General features: G+C 38.3%; 1 protein-coding gene across 4 annotated transcripts in view; it reads right to left on the bottom strand.

Annotated features, from left to right (window-relative positions):
• Window positions 1-364: 364 nt before the first annotated feature.
• The window catches only part of CALCRL (calcitonin receptor like receptor), a 102,310-nt gene continuing 77,577 nt past the window's right edge, over window positions 365-25,097 (bottom strand). For all 4 annotated transcript variants that reach the window (XM_072811438.1, XM_072811439.1, XM_072811437.1 and 1 more), the window contains 7 exons: window positions 19,280-19,406; window positions 15,984-16,137; window positions 14,460-14,520; window positions 14,308-14,374; window positions 9,013-9,231; window positions 8,818-8,859; window positions 365-3,423 (listed from right to left, as the gene is read on the bottom strand). In XM_072811438.1, the coding sequence (XP_072667539.1) occupies window positions 3,208-3,423; window positions 8,818-8,859; window positions 9,013-9,231; window positions 14,308-14,374; window positions 14,460-14,520; window positions 15,984-16,137; window positions 19,280-19,406 (886 nt within the window). In that variant the 3' untranslated portion in view covers window positions 365-3,207. The remainder of the gene's footprint in view (window positions 3,424-8,817; window positions 8,860-9,012; window positions 9,232-14,307; window positions 14,375-14,459; window positions 14,521-15,983; window positions 16,138-19,279; window positions 19,407-25,097) is intronic.

Genomic DNA, 25,097 nt, shown 5'->3' with positions numbered 1-25,097 from the left:
GAGAGGAGAGAAATCCCTGTACATTTTCCTATTTCTGGGCATCCTTTCCCTTCTTTCATCCAAGGAAGGAATTTGAATATATTGCAGTTTGTGTGGAGTATTGTAGCTTGAAACACTAATTCATAATATTTTTTCATATCCATAATTTTTAAAAAAAACAGTTTAAGAGGTGTTTTTCTGGTTTACTGGAGATTTTAAAGAGAGTAAAAGAGATATAGTCATTGATTTTAAGTAGCATTCCACTGACCACTGTAAAGAATTAGGTTTGTAAATTATTCGGGTTTCGGTATACATAAGTGAAAATCAAGTTTAACTCATACCTTTAATATTTTCATATGATCAGAAAATAGAGATAAACATTAAGTCGGCATAACATGATTTATTTTAATTGATCAGAATATCTTGTTTATGACTTACAGATAAAAGAAATGGTGGTTTCTATTAGCAGATTAAAACCCAAAGAAATTAAAATAAGTTCACATTTTAAAAAATTATTAAGCAGTAATTACAGCACTATGCCTACCACTAATTCTATGTACACTGGATTACACTTGAGCAAACACCAAGTTCCAGAATGGATATTTTACAAATAAGTGCACTGGAAAATAACTTTAGAAAATTAAAAAAAGGACAGATTAGAATTTTTTTTAATTAAAATGTGACTTTCACAAGTACTTACAGAAAAATAGATCTATATTTTGAAAGTTAGAAATTCCCCTAATTAGTCTTTAGATACCAAAAAAGTTTCCTCTTAAAAAGTATTGATTTTATCTTTTCTTCGTAAGACATAAAGGAGATCTTAATTAGCACTTCTGCTTTAGAGAAGTCTTATATTTAAAAATATTACTCGTAAAAAAATATGGGTATAAAACTAACACTGAGTAATTATTGGATGCTTTCACCTGAAGACTGCAATAGATAATTCTCGGTCAGAAAGGAAATCTGATCTGAACTTAATATGATAAAATCACAATAAAAAAATACTGGAAAATTACAGTATTTAGAAATAGAATGCCCATGGAGAATTTGAAATTTTCTACTGTAACTTATGGTTGAGACTTGACAGTTTGTCTGGAAGAATGTGGAAATATGTGCACCTTATCAAGCGAAGGATTTGAATCTGTGTCTTTGAATAATAAGCTACAAAATGAGTTTATTTAAAGGAATTTTTGTATAATTTGGACAGTAGTAAGTAGAGAACAGCCTGCATTCCTTCTTAAGACAGTTTGCTATAAAATCCATAAATCTGACACTGACAGCAAAATCTTTGCATGTACACAGATAAATTATAAAACTATCGACATTAGTTAATTCTCACTAATTTAGATAATTTTCCTGGACAATTTCAAAGGACTTCTGAACTCACGCTCTATTGACAGCTTAAGAAAGAAACTATGATTACCAAGTCATTAGTTTAATCCATTTTAAGCAAATTAACACACATACACAAACATAAAGTGATTTCTAATCAAATTGACTTTTACTAATTAAAGGGATTTTTGTTTTTCAGAAATTTGAGTGGAAAATAACATTAGGGAAACTGAATCCTATTTAAATGTCACTTTAATTCATTAGCAAGGCTTGCTTTCATCTTAATTAGTCCTTAAATGTTCTGATAACAATTCTTCTTCACTGATATATTCAAGTCTTTCACTGATTTTTAGTATTGTGTAGTATGGTAGCTCTAGTAAAGTATTGGGGAATATATATATATTTTTTCTAGGTCTTTTTTTTAAAAAAATAATCTGGAATATTTCCAAAGCCATATATATTTATACAGTAAGAGAAAAGTAATATTTTAATGGTATAAAAACCATAAGAGTGGCAGATTGGCATTTATTACTTAGGAATCCTTTAAAGCTTCTAGATTAGAATGCAAGTTCATCGTCAAAATAAAAGGAGAAATATGTCAAGCATATCTATTATTAAGTTATGAAAGAATCACCTAAGCTAATGTAATAAAACAATGGCCTTGAGTTTTTTTTTAATAAATATTTTATATCTTATCATAGAGATTTCCATTTTCTTGGTTCTCAAACAAACTTCTGATGCTGGCATCTGGTTGTCTTTAAAATATTTACCAAATATAGAATTCCAGACTCTATTTTATTATAAAATCAGCCCAGACACAGTATCAGATATTAACAAGCATACATTGTTACATTATGCATTTGTTCTTTTAAAAACTTACCTAGATTGTATGTATTTGATTTGAGACTATAAAATAGAACAACAGAGTATTTACAAGCTTATTTTCACAACAATTTTTTTTTTTTTACAAATTTCCAAGAAAGTAAGAAATCCTTCACTGATTTCCTTCATGTAAAATAATTGCTAGGTTGTCTACACAGTAGAAATGGAAGGGGCAACACTTCTATTTACAGGTACAGGGAAACTGACTCCCTTCCACTTGTGTAGTAAGATAGGAAAGTAGCTGAGAAGGTGTTTGTAACATCAACTAACACGTCTCCATAACGATACCAAAGTAGGATTGCACGTCCTACATCCTATTCATCTAATCTAAAAAAAACAGATATGAACTGGATATAACTGTGAAATATCAGCCAATGAGTAGCCAATAGCAGTTCCGCTCAATCGCTTTTCTTGGAGACAAAAGGGTAAGCCAACAGAAATGGTTACTTCTTTATCAAGTCCATTGGAAAGTGTCACTAGAAAAAGGGCTAGAATACTTGCTGTGCTAAAAAAAAAACTGCACCAATGAATATGGGAGAAAGATTTTGAAAACGCACAAATGAAAAGTTAATTTTTCCTCTGAGTCCGTAGGCCTTAGCTAGCTCTCTAGTCAACAAGAGTAGAATCGCGCCCATGGTGTGTATGAACTTTTAGTCTTATTTGTCTGTGAATTCATGCAGTGTTGTACTAGAGCTGACACATACCAGCCTGTATGAGTTGACTGTGCTCGTATTTTCCCAATTTCACATTAGGTAAAGTCAAATTGGTAGCCTGAAATCAGCCATGGTGGGAATATACCATAGAAACTGGAAAATATTACAGATCAGGATTTTTTTTTCCCCCAAAGAGCTAGATGTTCAACATTTGACAACACACTACTGAATCGATGTGTGGGTTTTCTTTGTGGCATTCAAGAAATTCATTTAATGTTGAAGTCTTCTGGTTGTAAAGTCATGGATCCAAGTCCTTTAATTAGGAGTGGCACAAAATAGTTAAGCAGTAGTCCCTCGATTATCAATCATATAGCTTTTCTGGCTTTAACACAACATTTTCAATATCATGGATGCTTTTTCCATTTAAGTGTTCGCTAGGACAGTCATGACTATAACCTGTACCATCACTGATTGTTGACACTGTGTAAGATGCGCTACGAAGAGCATCTGAATGGGAAAAGCTGTTTCCAAATTGGATTTTATATTGATTCCAATTTCTTTTCAGAATTGCTTGAACCTGTCAATCAAAAAGAAACAAACGACAAGAGCAATCCATTATCTGAAATAAAGATGCTGTATTTAAAAGTACAATAAAATAACTTAGGTAAAACTTAAAAAAAATAAAACCTCAAAGCATTGATGTTAATTAGTGAATAATATTGCTTTATTTTCTTAATTAAAAAAATTAAATTGGGAACATTAGGAAATTTATATTTAGGAAATTCACTGCATTACTCTTATTTTTAGATGCCATTAATATATATTTTTAAGATTTTATTGTTTTATTCATGAGAGAGACAGAGAGAGGGAGAGAGAGGCAGAGACACAGGCAGAGGGAGAAGCAGGCTCCATGCAGGGAGCCCGACACGGGACTTGATTCCGGGACCCCAGAATCACGCCCTGGGCCAAAGGAGGTGCTCAACCGCTGAGCCACCCAGGCTGCCCCCATTAATATTTTCAATGCTTTATCTTTGAAGCTTTAATAATGCATATGAATGTATTATTGTCAAGTAAGTAGTTAATCTAGACCCCCATTTGCAAGCTTGCATGTGTAACAGTTTTATATCAGTATCTTAATAATAGAATAAGAATATAATTGAGTATAAAAGAAGAGACAAAAGATATAAAAAGAAGTTAGGGATACAGGGAATATAAATCATCATCATCATTAACAGCAGCAACTACTTTTTATTGAGTGATTTTCATGTGCCAAGTATTGTGCTACCTTTTGAAAGAATGATCAGGGATTTTGTCCTCCTGAAGCTTATTACCCAAAAGGAAGAAAGTGTGAACAGGCAATTACAAATGGGATAAGCCTGTGAAAACGTGCAGGAATGTCACCGCTCCACTTTTTTGTGTTTGGATTCCCCTCTGACGGGATGACTCTGATACTTAATGACTCCCTTCTCTAGGAGTAGAGATCGGGACTGGTAGGCCATATACAGAGACACTAAATATGTCTCATGTTCAAAACTGAGAAAAGAAAAACATGATTTTCTTCATATTGCGTCAGGGAGTAGAAATGAGCATATTCAAATGTATCTCCAACATGGTAACCTGGATATTTCCGGGTGTCTGATGACCGGGCAGACCAGCGTGGGCCTATCTGCTCCTACGTTGTGAGCGTACCGGCCACGTCCCTGTGACCTAAGCTAGGTCTGTCCAAACCATGTCAAGCTTTGAATGGTCTTCCCCAAGCTCTTTACTGCTCTCTGACACTTGGATTGCTTCCTCAGAAGGAATCTAAGTATCACTAGGAACAATTTTCCAGTAATCCATGTACCAGAAATGTAGTCATACAATAACTGTTTAACTTTCTCCTAATTACATAGAATTCCTCAACTTTCCATTCACTGTATTCATGTGTAAAGATTAATATTAAGCTTTTAGAACTGGTTTATTTCATTCTTCATTTTTTTTTGGTCTAATAGATCAAGAGAACTTCTCCAAATTATGAACGATCTATTACTAATAGTCATTCCTAGAAGATCTTTTAATGAGAGAACTCTATGGGATACTTCAAAGTCCTTTTAGAGTCTCTTGTACTCTGTCACTTAAAATGAACACAAAGTTTTTACTGTCTCACTCTGTCTCTGCATGGAGAAAAGTGAAAGACACATATACAAAGTCAATAGGTTTCTTTAATTAGAATTCAGAATGAGTTATTAGAATTTCAGGTACTGCATTAGAAATGCAGTAAGTGTTTTAAAAGTTGTATTTTTATGAAATTCAGAAATTCAGGACTTTCAAGCTTATTTGTCTATATTAACTGCATCTGAAGGGAATAGCTTAATTCTTGTGAATTTTCTTTGAAATAAAAGCATTTATAGGACAACAAATATATTTGTTTTGAAAAAAAATTAAATACTACTGCTTCCTTCATGGTTTAGTATTGCCTTTCTTAATTCTCTAAATAGCATGTTAATTAAAGTAATTTAAAATAATATCTGCATATGTAATATCTTCAAAAGCATAAGTAAGTGACAAATGGAATGTCTTTAGAGGATGCTTTTTAAAACAATACTAAAAGATTTATAACAAAAATGACTTTTGGCCAATTATCTAGATATTTCTTATGGGAATTATTTTTGTCTTGATTTTCTGCTAAATTCACTTCACTTTGTTACTAAATGATGGACTAAATATATTTACTATATAGTTTCTGCTTGAAAGGAAGTGGAAGGTAACTTTACACAAAAGATTCTACATAAATGTAGGGAAGCAGCTGACAAGAAGAAATATCTTAGCTGTGAATGTAATACTTATGTTCTTAAAAATGAAAGCTTAAATTCAACTCCAGCAGTCAAAATGACCTTTGGAATATCTGTTTGCTCTTAAACTATCTGCTTTGATTACAATCATCACCCTATTTCTTCCTTATGACTAAATCGTCAGAAACCCATGGAAGTTCAATTTCCTGAACTGTGTGGACTTATTTACTGAAGTTAAAAATGAACCTAATTAAAGACCCACGGGGCTTGTAGGCATCTGTTTATATTATTCTCTATAAGGATTCATATTTTTCATCTGCTTCCTCTAATACAATGTCCTACCTGTTTGACAGAACATTAAAGTGGCCACTTACGATACACTTTTAGTGAGAAAACTGTAATGGGGAAAGATAACAAGGGAAATTGCCATTGGAAGGGAAGATAGCCTGATGTTATTAAAGATATGAAAACATTTTTCATTGTTTTACACAGGAGTATTATACAAATAGTGAGGCCAGCTGTTTTTAGAATGTGACATTACAACTTTATATGCCCTTTAGCACTTGATAAGGAATCAACTCTATACTCCTTAACCTAAATTAATTAAATAATAGTTCATAGAGCTCCATATTAAAAATGCTATCTAGTTCTCATCATAGAATATTGGCTTGCTTATTCTCAATAAATCTTTTTGTTCACTTTACGAAAGCATCCCTCTCAGGTGTAGCTAGATTTACCCGTGAGGTTAGGGAGGGCCCTTCTCATGACTAGGTCTCTCGTTCATGCTAAGGGTCCACAGTTTGGGCTGAGTGGGCTAGAGATGTGATGAATGTGGCCTGAGCATTTGGCCCACCACAGTTATTTAAATAGTGATAAATGCAAATAAGAAGATTTGGGCTAAAAAAAGAAAATAAACAAAATGTGAGAGTCAAAAAAAAAAAAAAAAAAAGAGTAGAGACTAAGCTAAAGGGAAGCTGTTTGACCTCTGTGGAAAGCAAGCAGGAAACGTAAGCCTGAGCAAATGATTTTAAGAAGTACATGACATAGTTGGAACTGCACAAAATGAATTTGGCAGCTGGTACCTTCATGTTATGAGAGTGGGAAAGACTAAGAGGCAAAGAGACAAGAAAGGAGGGATGATAGTATTTCTTAAGATGAGAAATGAGTCATCCACAAATAGGGACTGTATCTTGAGAGGAGAAGAAAGGGGGACACATATTGGAGATGTTACGAGGAACCAAAGGACTTGGCAACAACTGGGCTCAAACACTTTGTATTATTGTAATTTTTTTACTGCCAAAATTTTCTCAATCTTAGAGCATGGCAGAAGATCAAGGTCCGTTGTGTTCTGCTTCCACGGGGGATGTGCAGCAAGAGGGTTTGGCATCAGATATTCCCCGGGCAACTCTTCCAAATGAAAAGTCCAACTTGAGATAGATTCCAATACAAATATCACTCCCATTTGTACGTGTATTTTTGAAAATGAATGATTTGATGGACCTAATAAGGACTCTGTACTGTCCTGGTCATCGATGGGGGGTGCACGGTGCTAAGACCTTTGGGTTTCTAGCTCACACTAATCGTTGTGGGACTTGTGTAAGGAACGTGCTTTTATTTCCCTTGAATAAAAGTGGACTCTGAGACTCCAGGAGGTTCAGAACATTGCCCCCCAAGTATGACAGCCAGGAACAAGGTGGCGTCTCTGGGGTCGGAATGCATTGCCGGGTCTATGCCTTTATTCTGCACTGCTTCCCGCCACAAAACATTTTACTGGGGGTGATGATTTCTACGTTTAGAAATCACCCTTTATAAAAATGAAATCTGTGCCTGTAGGAACAGAGGTGTTATAGTTCACATTGTATGCATGTTCTTTGGCAAGGAGGCCATTTCTCTCACACCTACATGTAATTATAAAACCCCATATAGGCAACCAATAAGACTGTCTATTCATCGAGTAGACGATCATTGATTTATAGAGGTCCATAATAAATGCTATTTAAATTTTAGTATCAAAACAAATGATTTCTCTGTTCTTCCTCATTGGATTATCCATTTGTACTTCTCGTCGGCTCAGAAAAAGTCACTCTCGTTCACCGTATAGCGGAAGAATCATGGAAACACCACTTAAACATATGAAAGATAGCCTACTACGTTCGAAAGTTCTATGCTCCATTGTAAATAAATAAATAAATGAAATTTAAAAATTTAAAAATCAATAAAAGCAAACGTGAAACTTCATTATACGCTAAGGGAAAGAAGTAAACTACCATTGCAAAAGGAAGCAATATTTTATAGTTTTTTATGATGTGTACATGATTTCCAATGTCGATGTATTTTTTAGGAATAGTTCACATAAAGTTACACCTACTGGTTCATACGTTTCCCGCCTGAAGCTTTGTGATAAGCTTCACAGTTACCAGGTATTCAAGTCTCACTCGGGTGCTGTCTAGATTTCTAAACTTTGTTGAAATTACCAAAATCCTCCAACAGGTTAAAATTTGTCAAATGGATTAAAAAACAGATGAAGGGCTTAAATCAGTATTGCCCAAACCACTGAGCTCTAACGCTGTTCATATGCATAAGAAACACAGTCCCAGTTCCTAAAACACCTGAAACTTTCTAATCAGGCAAGCCATGGATAAAAATCTTGAAATATCCAGGAGCACATCACCGTGTTACAAATGACAGCACTCTGTTCTCCTAAGTTTTCTAACTTACTGCATGTCCTCCCTGTATAACTGAGAGTTTAATTTTTTAAAAATCGTTTTGTAACCACCATAAAAACTGTTTTCCAAGAAGACCACATGAGCGAGACAAAACAAAAAACAGACAAAGGGAGAACATGAAAATGAACCAATTCTCTTTTCTATTAGAGTGTATGTTTTATGGGGTCAAGGATTGCCTAGCACTACACCTAGGACAAAGGACAGACTTAATAGGATTAATGCAAGAGGTAGGACAGAGGCTGCATGAACCAAAGTCATTGATGGAGTGTTTTAAAGTGAGCCCGGATTTGCCCTACTCTTGAACTCCAGGATGACCCAAGCTTTTGGGAAGAAGAATTGCATTCTACGTTTTTATCCTGATCAAAAAGGAACTTGACATTGTTGTTCCTAGAGAACGCATGATTTTCTTTCTTTAAAGAAAAAGATCTATTACAAATAGAAAAGGATAAAAGGAATAAAAAACAAGCGCCATACCTCTCCATTAAAGAAACAGAAAATTGTAGAAACCAAAAGACCCTGTAAAAGAAAAATAGAATTCTCTGATTCCAAGCGGAAAAGACACATTATTTGTAACCCACATGCTACGTACATAGTCAAAACCAAACCCAAGCTATGTGCAATTTAACACCAAATTTCACAAGCTGCCTTCCTGATTCCAGGACACCGTACCTGGTAGTGCATGAGGATGTGCATGATGTAGTCATAGATCTCCTCGGCCATCCTTCCTTCAGGTCGCCAGGGAATCAGCACGAACTCAATGCCGAGCAATGGCACCAGAATAAGCGTCGCTCTCACAGCTTTCATGTAGAGATTGGATTCCGCTTGGTGAGTGACTTTCAACTTGGTGATGAGAACACGTACGATATTTAATAGAAAAAAGAGATTCACCTAAAAAAAAAATAAAATGGCATACTGAAAATTATTTAATATTTAATATTAAGGCTTATCGAAGGATCTTTGATTTTTATGTCTTAGATTATTTTCATTGTACAAGAATACGTTCTATTACAGAGAATATACGCCTTATATATTAATTTATATTTCTAGAATTGTTAACAAGCACGTCAGTTTTAATGGAGTTAGGTTTCAGAAAAATAAAATCATGGTGGAATCATCGTGGAACAGATTAAGGAATATCTGAGTGTTTTTCTCAGTTCTTTTTCTTATGCAATTTTTTTTTAAATTTTGCTATGGCCCCCAAATTAAATCTTTTGAACATTTTCAAAAAGCTCAAATAAAGAACTGTTTATAACAAATACTAATTTTTCAAGTGTCTCCTCTGTATCACTGTCCGAACTAGTACTTTCCAAATACATATTATACCGTAATAACCATTTTTATCCTTTTGGTTTCTCCTTCCCGTCTTTCTCTTTTGTAACCCTCACAACTCCCCGAGACAGCACTTTATCATTCTAAGGAGGCTGATGGTACACTTACACCAGCTGATGTTCAACCCAGATCATCCTAGAGTTAAGGCAGCTTTGGCATCCCAAGGGGCCTTCTGTTAATTACTTTCCGTAATTACATACTTGCTGCGTGTTCACAATTTTCCCCAAGAGAAATCATTCTCCTTGAAAGGGAGATGTAAAACTTCAAAAATAGGGAGCCTGGGTGGCTTGGTCAGTTAGGCGTCTGCCTTCGGCTCAGGTCATGATCCCCAGGGTCCTGGGGTCAAGCCCCACCCGGGCTCCCTGCTCAGTCTGCTTCTCCCTCTGCTCCTCCCCCCACCCCTGCTTGTGTGCACGTGCTCTCTCGCTCTCTCATTAATAAATAAATAAAATCGTTTTAAAAATAAAGCTTCAAAAACATAGTGTGGTTACTAAGTTAGGAAACAGAGTTCTGCTTTAATCTCTCTCCCTCTCTCACATTGGATATGAGCTAGCTTATCTTTATCCAAATCAATACCTTTTGTGCTTTTTTGTGCTTCTCTATTTTTCCTGTCCCATTTTTTACACTTTCCATAAGATTATGGCTCTTAACTGCAGAGGAGCCCGACGGGGGCTATATTATGCGATATTTTCTTTCCTTTTTCTTCACCCTCACTTCTAACATGTGTGCTTTAATCCTCTAAAACTTTTAAAACTACATGCTGATGAGTGATCTATATCTGCCCGCCTTCATAAATTGGAATAACAACGATGGTGTCTCATTTCACGTAGACAACAATGAACAAGTAACATACATTTGCTGATTTAAGGCATATGGTATGAAAAGAGCCGGGCTTAAAAATACTCCACTACTATTCTTAGAGAATCTAACGGAACATATGCTCCAGAGATCTACGGCTCACTGCGATCCTGACGGAAACACATCTATGAAAAGTAACATGGTGATAGACACAGGAATGTCTCTGCTACAGACAAAAGCAGAATAAGCCATTTCAACAGGTGTGAGAAGGAAATATGACAAATCAACACAGCAGCTGTTATTCCGTCCATCTTATTATAAACCCTTCCTAAGCGCCCATTGCTGTTTTAAAGTTTTGACTAAGTGGAAATTATTACCAGCCCCTAGAAGAAAATACAATAATGCCCTTTTTTCTGCTTATAAATTCAGAATATAAAATATTTTATGATCTCTATGTGCAAAAATCAAAAAATTATAAAATCAGAAATGTTGCAGTTTAGATGGCTGTGATATGGAAACTTCCAAATGCAAAGGCCTTCCCCAAAATGGCAAATCTGACTTAAAAATGTGAACCCAGGAACCGGAAAGTCATCCTACTTTAATGTCTGCAAATATTACCATTTATTTTGAATAAGGATGGAATAGATGTTTTAAATTTCAGATGAGCTATATCTGAAATCTCATTTATCTGAGAGCAGAACTAGTGAAGGTGGAGAAAAGAAACTCGTGTTTACTCCAGTACTCATAAGGACCCCGTAGACGGAGGCACCACAGGATGTTTGCATGTGACGATACCGCCCTGGGGTCCCTGGAAGGAGGCGGTGCACATCAGCACAGGGATGCAGGAAGACTAGAAGCCATCCCCGGACCGGGACAGCCCACTTAACTACACGCTGAACTGACTCAAAAATCTCTCCCTGAACACAAATTAAATGTGTCTTCTGTCGACTTCCCTTTGGCCAGATCCCAACAGTGCTGTGGCCACTCGAATACCACCCTGCTCAAGGGGAAACGGGACAGGGGAAGTCTGAGGGGAAAGACACTGATTGAGGCCGAAATATTTTCTGTGTCAAAGTTGTACCGAAGCATGTGACCATGTAGACGGCGGCCAAGGCCCCTCCCAAGGCCCTGGAATCAACCAGAACCAGCGAGGAGCCCTAGGACTTAAACTAAGACACAACCATTTATCCTGTTAGAAAAATAGGCTCCTGCCCTGTGTTCAAGCCAAGAAAATGGAAAAAGTCTCATGCAAACACTGTGGTTTTTCACTTCGCTTCTTGCGGAGCCGCTTGATGGGCTCTGTTTCTACGTGACCCTTGACCCTTGACTGCACCACTGACTCCCGCCTCCCGAGCTGACGTGCAGGGGCTTTTCCAAGGACCGTGTCCACACGGTTAAGCAATCACATTCTTCACTTGCTCAGTGCTTTGACTTACTTCCTGACCCTCTCGGACGTAGGCATTTGAATTACTTACCCCCCTGCAGAATCAGAGCTCTCGGACTAAAATTTTGCCTTATATTTGTTCTGCAAGCTCCTGTGTGGCCCGAACAATGCATCTAAGTGCTTTGAACACGCCTTGGAGCAGAATCACGGTATTGTGTGGGAATTACAAGAAACTTTTAAAAAGCGTTTTTTTGGGAGAGTTTATTGTATTCTATGCACCGGGCTGACAAGATGCATCTCATTTAGTCCTTAAGAAACCTTACAAGGTATCTGTTCTTTTTATTCCCTAATCGCGGGAGGGAGCACAACGGCACTGAGAGATTAAACACCAGAAAACACACACACACACCAAAAAATAAAAATAAATAAAAATAAAAATAAAAATAAAAATATAAAAATAAAAATAATAAAATTGAAATTAAAAAAAATAATTAAAATTAAAATTAAAAATAAAGCAGAACTGGCTCCGATATAGACAGCCTGATGTGGGTGAGCTAGATTTATCGCCGACTCTCTAGGACGACGAGGCCTGGGTATCGTAAGGTGCAGCTTAAGTGCAGTATGTCACCGTGTCCCCAGGGTGTGCAGGGCAGAAAGGAAGGAAACGCCTCTGCCTGTGAGATTCTCACTAGAGTCTACATTAAGGTATTTTAAACTTCCCATAGTGATACGATGAATCCCACGCGTTAATTTTCCAGCTGCCTCTTGCGTAGCCGGGCGCAGCTCAGAAGTTCGACACTTGCCACGTGCTTCCCACGTGCCAGGCTAAGCCCTTTATCTGTACTAAGTCATTGAACTCCTTGTTAAAAGGACTAGAGGTCCCTATTGTTATTTATCCTTCATTTTACCAATAAGGCACTTGAAACAGTGATTAATCCCATTGTCTCAGGTCATACAGCAAGTAGAAGGTGGAAGGAGCGTTCAAGGCCAGGCTTTCAGCCTCCAGGAGTTTCCCTTCTAGTTGGGACAAGCCTTTGAGGATGGCTTCACCAGGATTCTTTTTTTTTTTTTTAAGATTTATTTATTTATTTATGATAGAGACAGAGAGACAGAGAGACAGAGAGGGGCAGAGACACAGGAGGAGGGAGAAGCAGGCTCCATGCCGGGAACCGATGTGGGTCCCAATCCCGGGTCTCCAGGATCAGGCCCTGGGCTGAAGGCGGCGCTAAACCGCTGAGCCACCCAGGGATCCCCTTCACCAGGATTCTAACACCACTGTACACTACACTGCATCTAGCAAATATAGCAAAACAATAGAAGAATCTCTGTGTAAAAAAAAAAAAAAAAAAAAAAGCATTTGAAAACAAGGATTAGGAAGCTCTGAATGTTGACTGAGAAACATGCCACCTTTATCTTTTTATATATGATGGAATGTCAGCTGTAATCATAATCTCAGACATTAATTGCATTCTGGTCTCTAATGCTCTATGGGAAAAAAAAAAGCATATTGATGTGAATTTATTTCCCCATTGAAATAATGTAATGAAAACACTGAATGTGACTGTTTCCCTGTGACCACACTTGAAAACATCCAATTGGTGTGTTAGTATTAAGTGATGATCATTATAATAATAAAACAACAGGGACACCCGGGTGGCTCAGTGGTTGAGCGTCTGCCTTCGGCCCAGGGCGTGACCCCGGGGTCCTGGGATCAAGTCCCGCATCGGGGTCCCTGCATGGAGCCTGCTTCTCCCTGTGCCTGTGTCTCTGCCTCTCTCATGAATAAATAAATAAAAACTTAATAATAATAAAACAACAGCTTAACCAACACTCTCTTTTCCAAATTAGACTCTTTTCTTTATTGTAAACTCCCTCTCGTTACCATCGCAGGTGTAGAGGGTTTCCCCACTTGCCCTTCCCTGTCGTTAGCTCAACGCTCTGCTCTGCTCTGCGCCCAGGAAAGCCCGAGCCTCCCTCTCTAAGGGCGGCCTCCCTGCCCAGGCTGCTTGCTCTCTGACATTTACAGCATTTGGCCAAGTAATCAGGGCCGAGAAGAGAGAAGTTAGAGTATTTCTTCCTCCTTCGTCTTCCCTGCCAGACTGTGGTTTGGGGCAGTGGCTGTGTTCCTCTACTCGGGGCCACCGCTCCTTTGGACCAGCCCTCCCAGCACCAGCCCAAGCCCAGTAACACTCTCGTCCCCTCGTAGGTCTAGAACCATTAACGACTTCCCGCTACAGGGCCCTGGTGCGGGGCCATTCCTTTCCAGTTAGCTCCTTTGCCCTTCCTGCCAACTCCTCAGCTACAACACTTTTGTTAAACCGTCTTCAATTAAACACTGTGAACATGTCATTTATGTCCACCAGGATCCCGAAAGATCCCATAGGTCAGATGATTCGGGGAATAAAGTTGAAATATGAACCATGATGGAAAAAGGGAAAATTTTAGTTACCTACCAGTAAAGCAGCACAAATCGGACCATGGATAATGTAGAGGAGATGAGTATCAGAACTGATCCAGCAGCTTGGGGAGAAGAAACAGGAAAATCATGTCAAAGATTTTCATTTTATTTAGTTCCAACAGAAATCGGAAAGAGAGATGATCTTACTTGTCATTGTAATACAAGCTTCTTGCAACCGCGTGTATACAGGCGGGGATCAGTGGAAATCCTGTAAATAGCAGACAAAAAGAAGATAAACAGGCAACCTTCTCTACAGATGGAATTCCTAAAATGTGTCATAAAATATGAAACTCAGGGGTCTCTAGGAGCAAAAATAACTGGTCATTATATGAGTAAATATCATCTGTACGGTCAAGCAGTAAATATGGCAAAGTATGAGGTGTTGATATATTCAGGTTTGTGTGTCCGTGTGTGTGTTTTCTTCTAACAGAAGTCGTTCCGAATCAGTGGACTTCAGAGCCAAAGGCCATAAATGCGCTGCCTAAGCCCCAAGGCTTAGGATTTATATGTATTTTCTGTGATAAGGAATTAGCCAATATTTCAGAGACGGTCAGAGGTGGGAAGCTGAGACTGACCAAGTGAAGGAGGAGAGAGGGTCTATGTATTAGAGGTTTTGCATGTTTTTAACTTCCTACTTCAGATCTTTCCAACATGAAGAAACGTTTTATAAAGGTGACCTACACTAAATATTCCATGTACCCTGGCGATAGCGTGTGTGTGTGCCCGTGCCTCCGTATATCCGTAGCTATTGTCTTACTGGGTAGACAGGCAGATTGATGTACATAACTATAATTTCAGTTATGTCCTGGAAACTAGTCTAATTGAGTTCATTTTCAGCATTTTATATTTTGCACTATTCTAGTTGTTTTTTTTTAAAATACACTAAAGCACGAACCAAGAACAGACTCTTAATTACAGAGAACAAACTGAGGGTCACCAGCGGGGAGGGGGTTTGGGGGGTGAAATAGGTGATGGGGGTTAAGGAGGGCACTCGTGATGAGCACGGGGTGATGGATGGAAGTGCTGAAGCTCTCTATTGCACAGCTGAAACTAATATAATACTGTGTGCTAGCTAACTGGAATTAAAATAAAAACTGAAAAAAAAAACGCAGAAAAAAAAAATGCCAGAAGTGTATCGTTAATTGCTGTGTGAATAATACCACAGCAGGAGACTGTGTGGAAAAAATAGATCTTTCGTATGGCTTTGTTCAACCACTGATCTCTCTATTCTTGAGATAAAACGTTATTTAAAAAAAAAAAAAAAAAACTTTTTTAGACTGGAATTTCAAAGCTGGCTAAGCCCAGTGCGTAGGGATTTTTGCACATAGAGAAAAGGAAATTCTAACAAGATGAAGACCGAATCCCTGATTCATGCTTCTAATTCTATTGTGTTAGCCACTGCATGTTTAGCCAAGATACACACTGGAATATTAAATAGAAAAAAAAAAAAAAAAAGCCCAACATTGTGTTATTGACCTGTGACTCCTGGAAACAATGAGTCAGTGGTTCTCAGTGTATATATGTTTCAATTTACAGCAATAAGCAAAGGTTAATCACCTGATGTTGTTTAAGGATGATTAAGAGCAAGTATATTTTGATTACCAGGGAGCTCTCCATCCTCCAAGAGCTTTCTGAAAACGTGAGTCCGCGGACACGCGCGCTGGCACTTACCCCAGCCGAGAAAATAATACCACATCAGGTGTTGCTTCTCCGCAAACACCGCCACCACAATGAGAGTGTGGAGGTAAATGCCTTCACAGAGCATCCAGAAGTAGTTACAGCCCATCAGGTAAAGATGAATAAACTGAGACACTTTACAACTGACCTGTGACGAAAAAGAAAAGAAAAAAAAAAAGCAAGTCACCAATAGTTAGTGTGTGAATTCACATGTAGCGCAACGGCCTGGTGTAGCTTCGTTATACAGAAACATGGAATTTTCTCTCCTCTCCACAAAGTCTTATACACTCATGACTCAGATTTGGAAAAGGCAAGTCTTCATCTTCATCCAGTCTTTAACCAGTGACCCTGAAGATTTATAATGATATATGCCCCTCCCCCACCCCCCACCCACCCCGGGAAATGTGTGAACTCCAAATTTATTACAGGGATGAACGTGTATTTTCCAAATACGCTTTTTCAGGAGGAGTGCCCAATAATCAAAAGTCCCACATTTGACTGCTACCAATGCAATTATTACTTAGCAAATAATCTAATGAGCCCATATTTTATCTTATTCAAATATGAGGTTTGAAGATTTCATGTAAGTGCAAAGAAGAAAAAGTTAGGGTTCCTTCCCCTTTTCCTGAGATCTCCACTTTCTCTTCTCTAAAGGAGATCAGAAGAGGAAGGTTCAAGCACGGAGTAAACATGAGTCAGAGATATGTTTTGCTCCCTTAGAAAGGAGAATAAATTTAAACCTCTCCCAGAAATATATAGCCAATTACTCCCACCAGCTTCCAATTTCCAGTCTGGTCAATAAATATTTGGTGGCAGTTATCATTATTTTTCTAAGTAAACTTTTTTTCCATTAAAGAGAAAACCAGAAGTGAGATACACTAGAGAATACATAGCAGGATCTCCTAGACCAGTAATTGTGATGTGCATGTTAGTTAGCTTAAAATACTTTTAAGAGCTCGTTCTATTTAATCTTTAATTCTGTGGAGCACTATTTATCACCAGTCACGTATTTTACAGGTAGAAAACTCAATACTGGAGAAGTTAAGTGATGTGCTAATATTCGGGCAACATCGATCAAAGCTACACCCTGAACACGAGTCTTGCAATTCCAATTTTGTTTTCATGACTCTACACAATGCCTTCTTCCCGCGGACATTTATAAAACCTGTTCTTCCATTAAATACATCGGCAGAGAGCACCGCATTAAATTTTAAATAAAGTTTCTCGATGTCAAGCATAACAAAGTCCTCTCAAGGGTACAAATGAGTTATCCAACTATATTATAGAGAAATAAGAGACTTTCGCTTCCAATTTTTATATGTTCTAGTTTTTAGACATGCATATCTAATGGGCTTTTTACTCCTGATTTCACTTAAAACATTCATCTATAAAGCCACTGTGATATGGGCAGCCCGGGTGGCTGAGCGGTTGAGCGTCGGCCTTGGGCCCAGGGCGTGACCCCGGGGTCCCGGGATCGAGTCCCGCGTCAGGCTCCCTGCATGGAGCCTGCTTCTCCCTCTGCCTGTGTCTCTGCCTCTCATGAATGAATGAATGAATGAATGATATAAATAAATAAATAATAAATAATAAATAATAAATAAATAAATAAAATATTTAAAAAGCCACTATGATAAAAAGTTAAACATGCTTCATAGAAGTATTTCTACGGAGGGCACTGCTGACACAAACAATGAATTTTCTGAGAACACCCCAGAAATACAGTACCGCTCGCCATCTGTACGTTAAACACGTGTAAATGTGAGATTTAGAGTCTCTGGCTCTGCAGCTTCGTGACAAAGCTTCTCTTCGCTCTAGAGAAAGTCCCTCTCATAGGGTAGGCCGCCCGCCCATCTTTTCTGTTGCTCATTCTGTCCCAGCGCCTTTCCTGGCCCTGTGACAGCGAGAGTGGAGCATACACAGGGTTACGCAGTCCGGGTACATATGTGCAAACAGTGCAGGGAATTTCAGGATTATGGAAATTACCCTAAAACACATGTAAAATGCATAGAGTGTTGTTTGTTGATGCCCCCAGTGCAAATTCCTTCCCTTTCCTGATTTCAGTAACTAGATAACTTCATCTTCAAAAGACCACGTGATGGACACCCTGCATACACGCTCCTGCACAAATCCGGGTCCAGAGCTCTCATACGGATACCACAAACATTATGAAAGCAGATGATCTTAAATATTTGAAAATATGTTTGTTATTTACGCCGATAATGTTAAATATAGCTCAGATGTGCATTTAGTTTGCATAAAAGCTATACACTGATGATGTACATAAATTTTAGTTTATGTTTTGAAAATATGGCTTTTGTATTAGGACATAATTAGAATTATGCTTTTGGAAACAGACCCCATAATACTGAGAACAAGCTGCTAGGGAACCAGGGATGGAGGGGAGCGGGCGGTGCGCAGGACGGGGAAAGGGGAGTCGCAGATACAGGCCTCCAGGGTCGGAAGGAAGGAGTCACAGGAGCGCAAGGTGCAGCGGGCAGATGTCATCGCTGACGGGGCCTACGGGGCCGGGGTGGTGCAGGGCGATGGGCAGGAGCCACACTCCCCGGGAGCAACGCAGAGCGCTGTGGAGTCACTAGGTCACGCCCTGGAAACTCCTGTGACATTGTATGTCAACTATACCTCAATAAAAAAATTCCAAAAGCAAAACAAATTGTGCTTCCAGAGGGGTTAGAAGGAAACAACTCGTAAATATTGGCTGAGATCCGAGGACCTGGTGGAGTCCTTTAAAAGTCCAACCTCAGGAGACGTTAGCATTACCCAGGGGGTGTATGATTCATTTTCCCCCGGGGTTTTATTAACTATTGAAAGTCAACCCAATCCCAAATATGTCATATTAAAGTCTTTCTGTTTTCACGCCTTGTGTTTTCGAGCTACATCTGTAGTCAGTTGCTTCGACTGGTTTCTTAAATTCGATAGAGTGAATGTCACATGGTCATAAGCCCTTCTTGTCCTACCAGCAGTGGGACTCCAGCCATAAAATGGGGGAGGGGGGTATGTATGTTGTATATGAATCATGGAAGCGAAGAGACACGTTCCTCCTTTGGATAGTCAACCTTTATGACTTGGGAAAGGCTGAGATGCGTCTGCCTTCATAGACTGGAGTATAGATACACGTAGTCTTTATATGCCAGACCTTAAAATATCAACATAGAGTCCTGACACACATTCACACATATCAGGGCACCCTACGCACCCACCCCCCACCACCCCTGACACGTTTCTTTCCCTCTAAACTCTTGAACCTAAGGGAACAACCTCGTTTTACTTACAGGATTTGTGGCCACTAACGCCTGGTTGTTGGCCACGGCGGTGAGATGAATGATCGTTACAATAGAGTTACAAACAAAAGAGAAGAAGAGGTTTTTGTGCAAGGTAATCCTTTGGCAGCTTAAGCTCCTAAAAGGCAAGAGAAACCAAATATTTTATTTTTATTCACAATCATCCGAATAAGACACATCCACAATTCCTAGTAGCTGTTCCAAATCTGCGAGAATCATTTTTTTTTTTCTCCTCAAGATTCACTCACGATAGAATCTTAATTAGGGAAAACTTGTGATTCCTTAAACAGAGACAGACGAGTTGCTTCAGTGCAGGTAGACACACGTGGGAATAGAAATCTGCTCGTACCAAACTTTTACGTAAATTTCTTCTGTGAATCTCTCAATGTGATTAATGTTTTAATTTATTCCGGAAACACAGAAACTGAGATTCAGTGAGGTTAATTGATCAAAAAAATTAAAAAAAAAATAATCCTGCAGCTAATTAATTTGAAAACTTTGGATTTATGTATCAGAATCTTACACAGATCATGCTCTTTTCATCATGCCACGTCGATTGTTCTGTCTAAATAGCCTGTTTATGATTGTCTGTGGTGGTTCTATTCACGGAGTCTCTGGGTGGTGGTAGTGATTAGCACACCAACCCTGAGAAAGATAACGTTGTGTTCAGGATGGATAAATTGATAAAAAATATATACTCAGCAACCAATGATGTTTGTTCACCTTTCCTCAATTTTTTTCTATTTGAGCCAGCCACACGAGGGTATAAAAATATTACCACCTTGGGCTGGAGGTCCTCCCACATAAAACAAAATTAAAGAACTGGCCATTTGGAATTCATATAGAAATGAATTTTAGGAAAAGTCACTGTTAATGATAAGTCATGCCGTTCCTCGGATCGAACCCACATCGCCTCTACCAGATTGCCCACGTACGACCGCCTTACCTGGGCTCAAAGATCAACCCAAGTTCTCCCTCCTTCATGAAGCATTTTATCCGATCACTTATATTTAAACTAATACAAAGGAATCCATTTGAAACTGAATATTTAACATCAAAACAAAACACTTGTTGGAAGACAGGAACGATTTCATTGAAGAGACTTAAAAGCTCATTTTGTACTTTTACAGAATTACGCGATATTACTATGGTCAACCTAGATAATCCCCCCCTACGTAACACAAACTAATGACTTCTCTTCTGGAAACTTCCAGGAGATTATAATTTAATTTTATCACTGCATCACCTTACCCTAAATAAACTATGTGCCCGGGATATTATAGCTAGGCTGGAGGCCTGGGTTGTCTATATTTAAAAATGCAAGGTTTAAGCTGCGTTGGCTCCGGAATTTCTTCCAGCTAGAGATCTGCGATTTTTATACACAGCTTTAGTATTTTAAAGGGCCTAGAAGTGAATTCAATCCAAACTAGTATTTACTGATTTTCCATACATGCCTTCCACAGAAGTGGGTTCTAAGAGGGAAACTATGAGTGGGATGGCTCTGGGTCAGTCACTGAGCGTGACAGTCATTTGGGGCAAGTGTGCCAAGTCCAGCTGGAGTCCTTTAAGACAGAAACAGCTGGAAGATGCTGGTATTTTCGTATTAGGGTGTCTTTGGTCCGACTTCGCAGCGCATGAGAGCAGTGAGAGGCAGGCAGGGACCAAACAGAGTATAGATGACATTCTATAGGAAAAAAAAATCTTCACAAGTTTTTTTTAACAGAGAAGTGGCATGACGGCTGTTACTATTTAAGTAAAGTCAACATCGATGCAAAGGTGGCTCTATTTTGACAAAATACGGCAGCCGGGAGGAGAGCTTTGTGTTCCCTGAGAGTGAAGAAAATCAATGAATGTGAGAAATAGGTCTAGAAAAGAATATTCTTTTCCAGGCATTTGTATCATGAGTGGTTTTTTTTTTTTTTTTTTTTTTTGTAATCACTCTTTTATGATGAACACTATGAACACATAAAATATGTCCACGTGGTCTTATTTTAAAATGCCTTCCTTGAGCTTACCCTGTGTCCGTGCAGTGCCAACTATTGTTTAGGGAAAAACTGCTTAATAGACACTTTTTTTTTTTTTTCCAGAACGGAATTTGAATAACTCAACTATCATCATGGGAAAAATGAAATAAAAAATATTTTTCTTAGCTGGCCTATTTTGCCCTTTCCTGCTGAGCACACTTATATTTAGGTCCTTTGGTTAAGACATGTATATAAACAACAAAGCTTCAGAGTTTTCAAATTATGACCAAAATACTGGGAAGGTTTGCTTAGACAGCAAATAAGAAATGTTTGTAAAGAGTAAGTTGTAATGAAGGAAAACAAACACTAAAGGAGGCCTTTGAAAATAGCAATTCATGATAGAAGAGCCAAAGGATGAGCTAAGGAACACTAAGTGAACAGCATTTATATTGACTATTGGTGTTTGTAATATTCATGTGTGCGAACATTAAAAATAAGTAGATGAAATGCTAACTGTAGTTAGTTGAAAACAATTTTAATTTTTTTTATTAAATTTTGATTTTCTTCGTGTACACTTAAACTTCCTTTTCTACTCTAGGAGAGCGTGTATTTCTGTTCCCCAGAACAGACATTTCTGGGGAACAGAAATACACCTTTCTGATGACTCTGCTCCCACCTCAATCTGGTTTGAAAGTTAAGAACTTTAAAAATGACCTGCTGGCATCTACTCTCTTCTAAAGATAGAGTTATCAAGAGTCCACTAGCAAAAATAAATTGCTTCTAACTCTCTTACTCTGTGATACATGGATATTCCGCACTTTCCCCTTGGAGAGCCAAAATAATGCCATATTATGGGCAAAATTTTGAAATAATAAAATGAAATCCTATTATAAATAAAATATCTAACATAAAAGCCAAACCAATCCTTAAGAGGATGCATGAAATCATTTCAATACAGAGACGTAAAGCTTATTTTGAGTGTCTTACAAAATTATCTAGACAATACGGTCCACATACATATTCAAGCCAAATACTTCTGCTTTAGAAACCCTCCTATCCAGCTTAACTGTTCATGTTGTTGTGTTGAACTGAACCACTGCAAAGTAAATTCACCTTGTGCTGTGTAAATATGTCCCACTATCTACAATATTCGCCTATGGCTGTGGTTTTAGTTTTTTTTCCAATTCTTCCTCCAGGTCCTGTGCGACTTAAATGCAGACAGATGCTATCTGACACATGTTTTCTATCAACGTTTGGGGTAAAAAATGTTCCCATTTTTCTAGTGATGCATATTGTTTTTCTCTAAACATATTCATTGACACATGTAAGTTCATCAGCATGAATAAAATCAATTGGTAAATGAAAACCAAAATACGTACATGGTTAAACACATTGGTTTGTTTACATAAAACCCTACAAATATCCAGGTTTTTTTTTTTTCATATGTCAACCTAAAACCAGTTTCATCTACTCTAAGTTTTAAAATGTGCCTATTTTACTCAGAATATTAAAACAATTGTTTCATACACTTGGAGAATGTTTTACAAAGTCCCTCTGCCTTCTTCGTAAGTTATAATGTCCCTTTCTACCCTAGCATAGCCACAGAAGAGAAGATGTGGCTTGTGGGTTTGGATTGTTTCCACCTCATATTTTTACATATAATTATTTTAGAATACTATTTCAGTACATAATTTGATGAGCAGAATGATCGAGGCAGCTGATGGAAGCATGTCAACAACCCATTATCCTTCGTGTGTAAGGGACCTATGCCTTTCAGGTCTCTTTTGGAATGATTAGGAGGAGGAACCATCCAATCTGTACATATACTTCAAAGTGGGTTTTGAAACGTGGCCTGAAGGTTTTTAATTTAATTTTTATTTTTTAATTTTTAATTTTAATTTTAATTTTAATTTTAATTTAATATTACAAACACCTGGCCTGTGCTACCTGCTGACACTATGACTTGGGCAAGTTATTTTAAAACTCTAACCCTTAGTTTCTACATCTGTAAAATCCAGGTAACAATAGTACTTCATAGGATTAGCTGTAAACTGAAGTGAGATTATTAATCACGTCTAGAGTTTAGCATAATATCTCATCCATGTTAAGTGAGCTATTATTTTTTAACACAGTTATCACGTGGCTGACTTTAATCAAGTTTCCTAATGGTCTTCTCTCACAAATAATAAAACAGCATCAAGTCTCACCTTAGTAATCTAAAACTGTCCGTATTTTAGGTAATACAATGAAACGGTGAATTGCCGTCTTTTTGTCACAAAGTAAAAGAATTTAGTGTTGGAAAGACAGTGTCCTGTGATGAAGAGCAATAGATCAAGCGACCTGATTTATCTCCCAAGGAATTTCATCCTATCCAGAGTTGTCTCCAAATTACCATTTTCATTATCATACAGGCCCCGAATATTAAGGACTTACATATTTATTTGAGAGAGGACACGCACGCCTGTGGGTGAGGAGGGGCAGAGAGAGGAGAGCGAGAATCTCAAGCAGACTCCCCACTGAGCACAGAGCCTAATGCAGGGCTGAGGTCATGACCTGAGCTGAAATCAACAGACGCTTAAGTGACGGAGCCACCCAGGGGTCCCATCCAGGCCCCAAATGTCACCCTGCCCCGCATTCAAGGTTCAGCCACAGTATCAACAGAGTACTTGCCTTTGTCTTCCATTTGGTTTTGACCTGAAATTTCCAAACTACTTTCACTCATTACTATTCCTGAGCAAAACTAGTAATGAAAAGAGGAAATATAAGCAATAGAAGAACAGCCCGGTCTACCAAGTACTGCTTTCTTATGCTAGTGTGTCTAATTTAATTCCCTAATGCTTAGCTCTTTCCCCAACAAGACACTAACCATGTGTCTGGGAGGACAGCTCATGCCAGCTGGAACACTGCGAGAAAAGCAGGCAGAAAGCAAAAAGTCTACTACAAGGAGAAGGAGTACAGCTATCTTTTGTCTACGGAGGGGACCATGGACTGGATGGGTTCAGCAGGTTAGGTACGACACAGTGATACACTCTCTCAGTAGCTCTCTCTGGAGGCTGCGGCGGGTCCATTTGGTCACACTAGGAAGACCACAAGAGTGTTTCAACCGAGGTGATCAATGAATCCAAGAAGCTCCTGCTCCATCAGACTGCCTTCTCCCTCGCCCCTGCCTTCCTTCCAAGACTGCTCATTTACCATAACACATGAGTATGGGTGCACAAACAAATGGGCATATTTTGTGTGGCCAAATGGTGTTCTCGCGTGTGTGAGCTGCCCCATGCAAGACCGCTTCATGGTCTTCTAATGGGCAGGAAACCAAAAGTAGGAACAGTCAGGCCTCCTCTTACACCCCTCAAAAAACCCCCCCTTAGAGATAAAATTTATAACAGTAGCTGCCACCATTTATTGAGCTTTTAGAACATCCCAGACACAGAGATAAGTACTTCACATTCATTATGTCACATAATAAGCCCTTGCAGTGTCATTATCTTTTAATAAAATGGAAGTAGGTTGCTTCCGATCACAATCCTAAGTGATCTGTCGAATTTGAATGTTGAATTTTAAGAACATAATTAAGGTTTTTGTCTCTTTTACTATACATTTCATCACTCAGAACTGTTTCTTGATGCATAAGTAGTATATTTTACACTATTTCTAGATTTTTGAGGAAACACTTCTGAATAATACAGATGTCATTCATGTGAGAGTAGAGGGTAAATACACACATAAGTTACGTCATGGGATTCCTGATAGTGTTACATGTTTTTTAGAAACTAAAATAGGATTAAGAAATAAAAACTATGACCAAAATGATGGGGAGACTCAAGATAGAACTGGAGAGGAGAAGA

Source organism: Canis lupus, chromosome 34 (assembly GCF_048164855.1).
Source record: "Canis lupus baileyi chromosome 34, mCanLup2.hap1, whole genome shotgun sequence".
NCBI classification, from domain to species: domain Eukaryota; kingdom Metazoa; phylum Chordata; class Mammalia; order Carnivora; family Canidae; genus Canis; species Canis lupus.
This window is presented reverse-complemented; position numbering and strand designations above follow the sequence as displayed.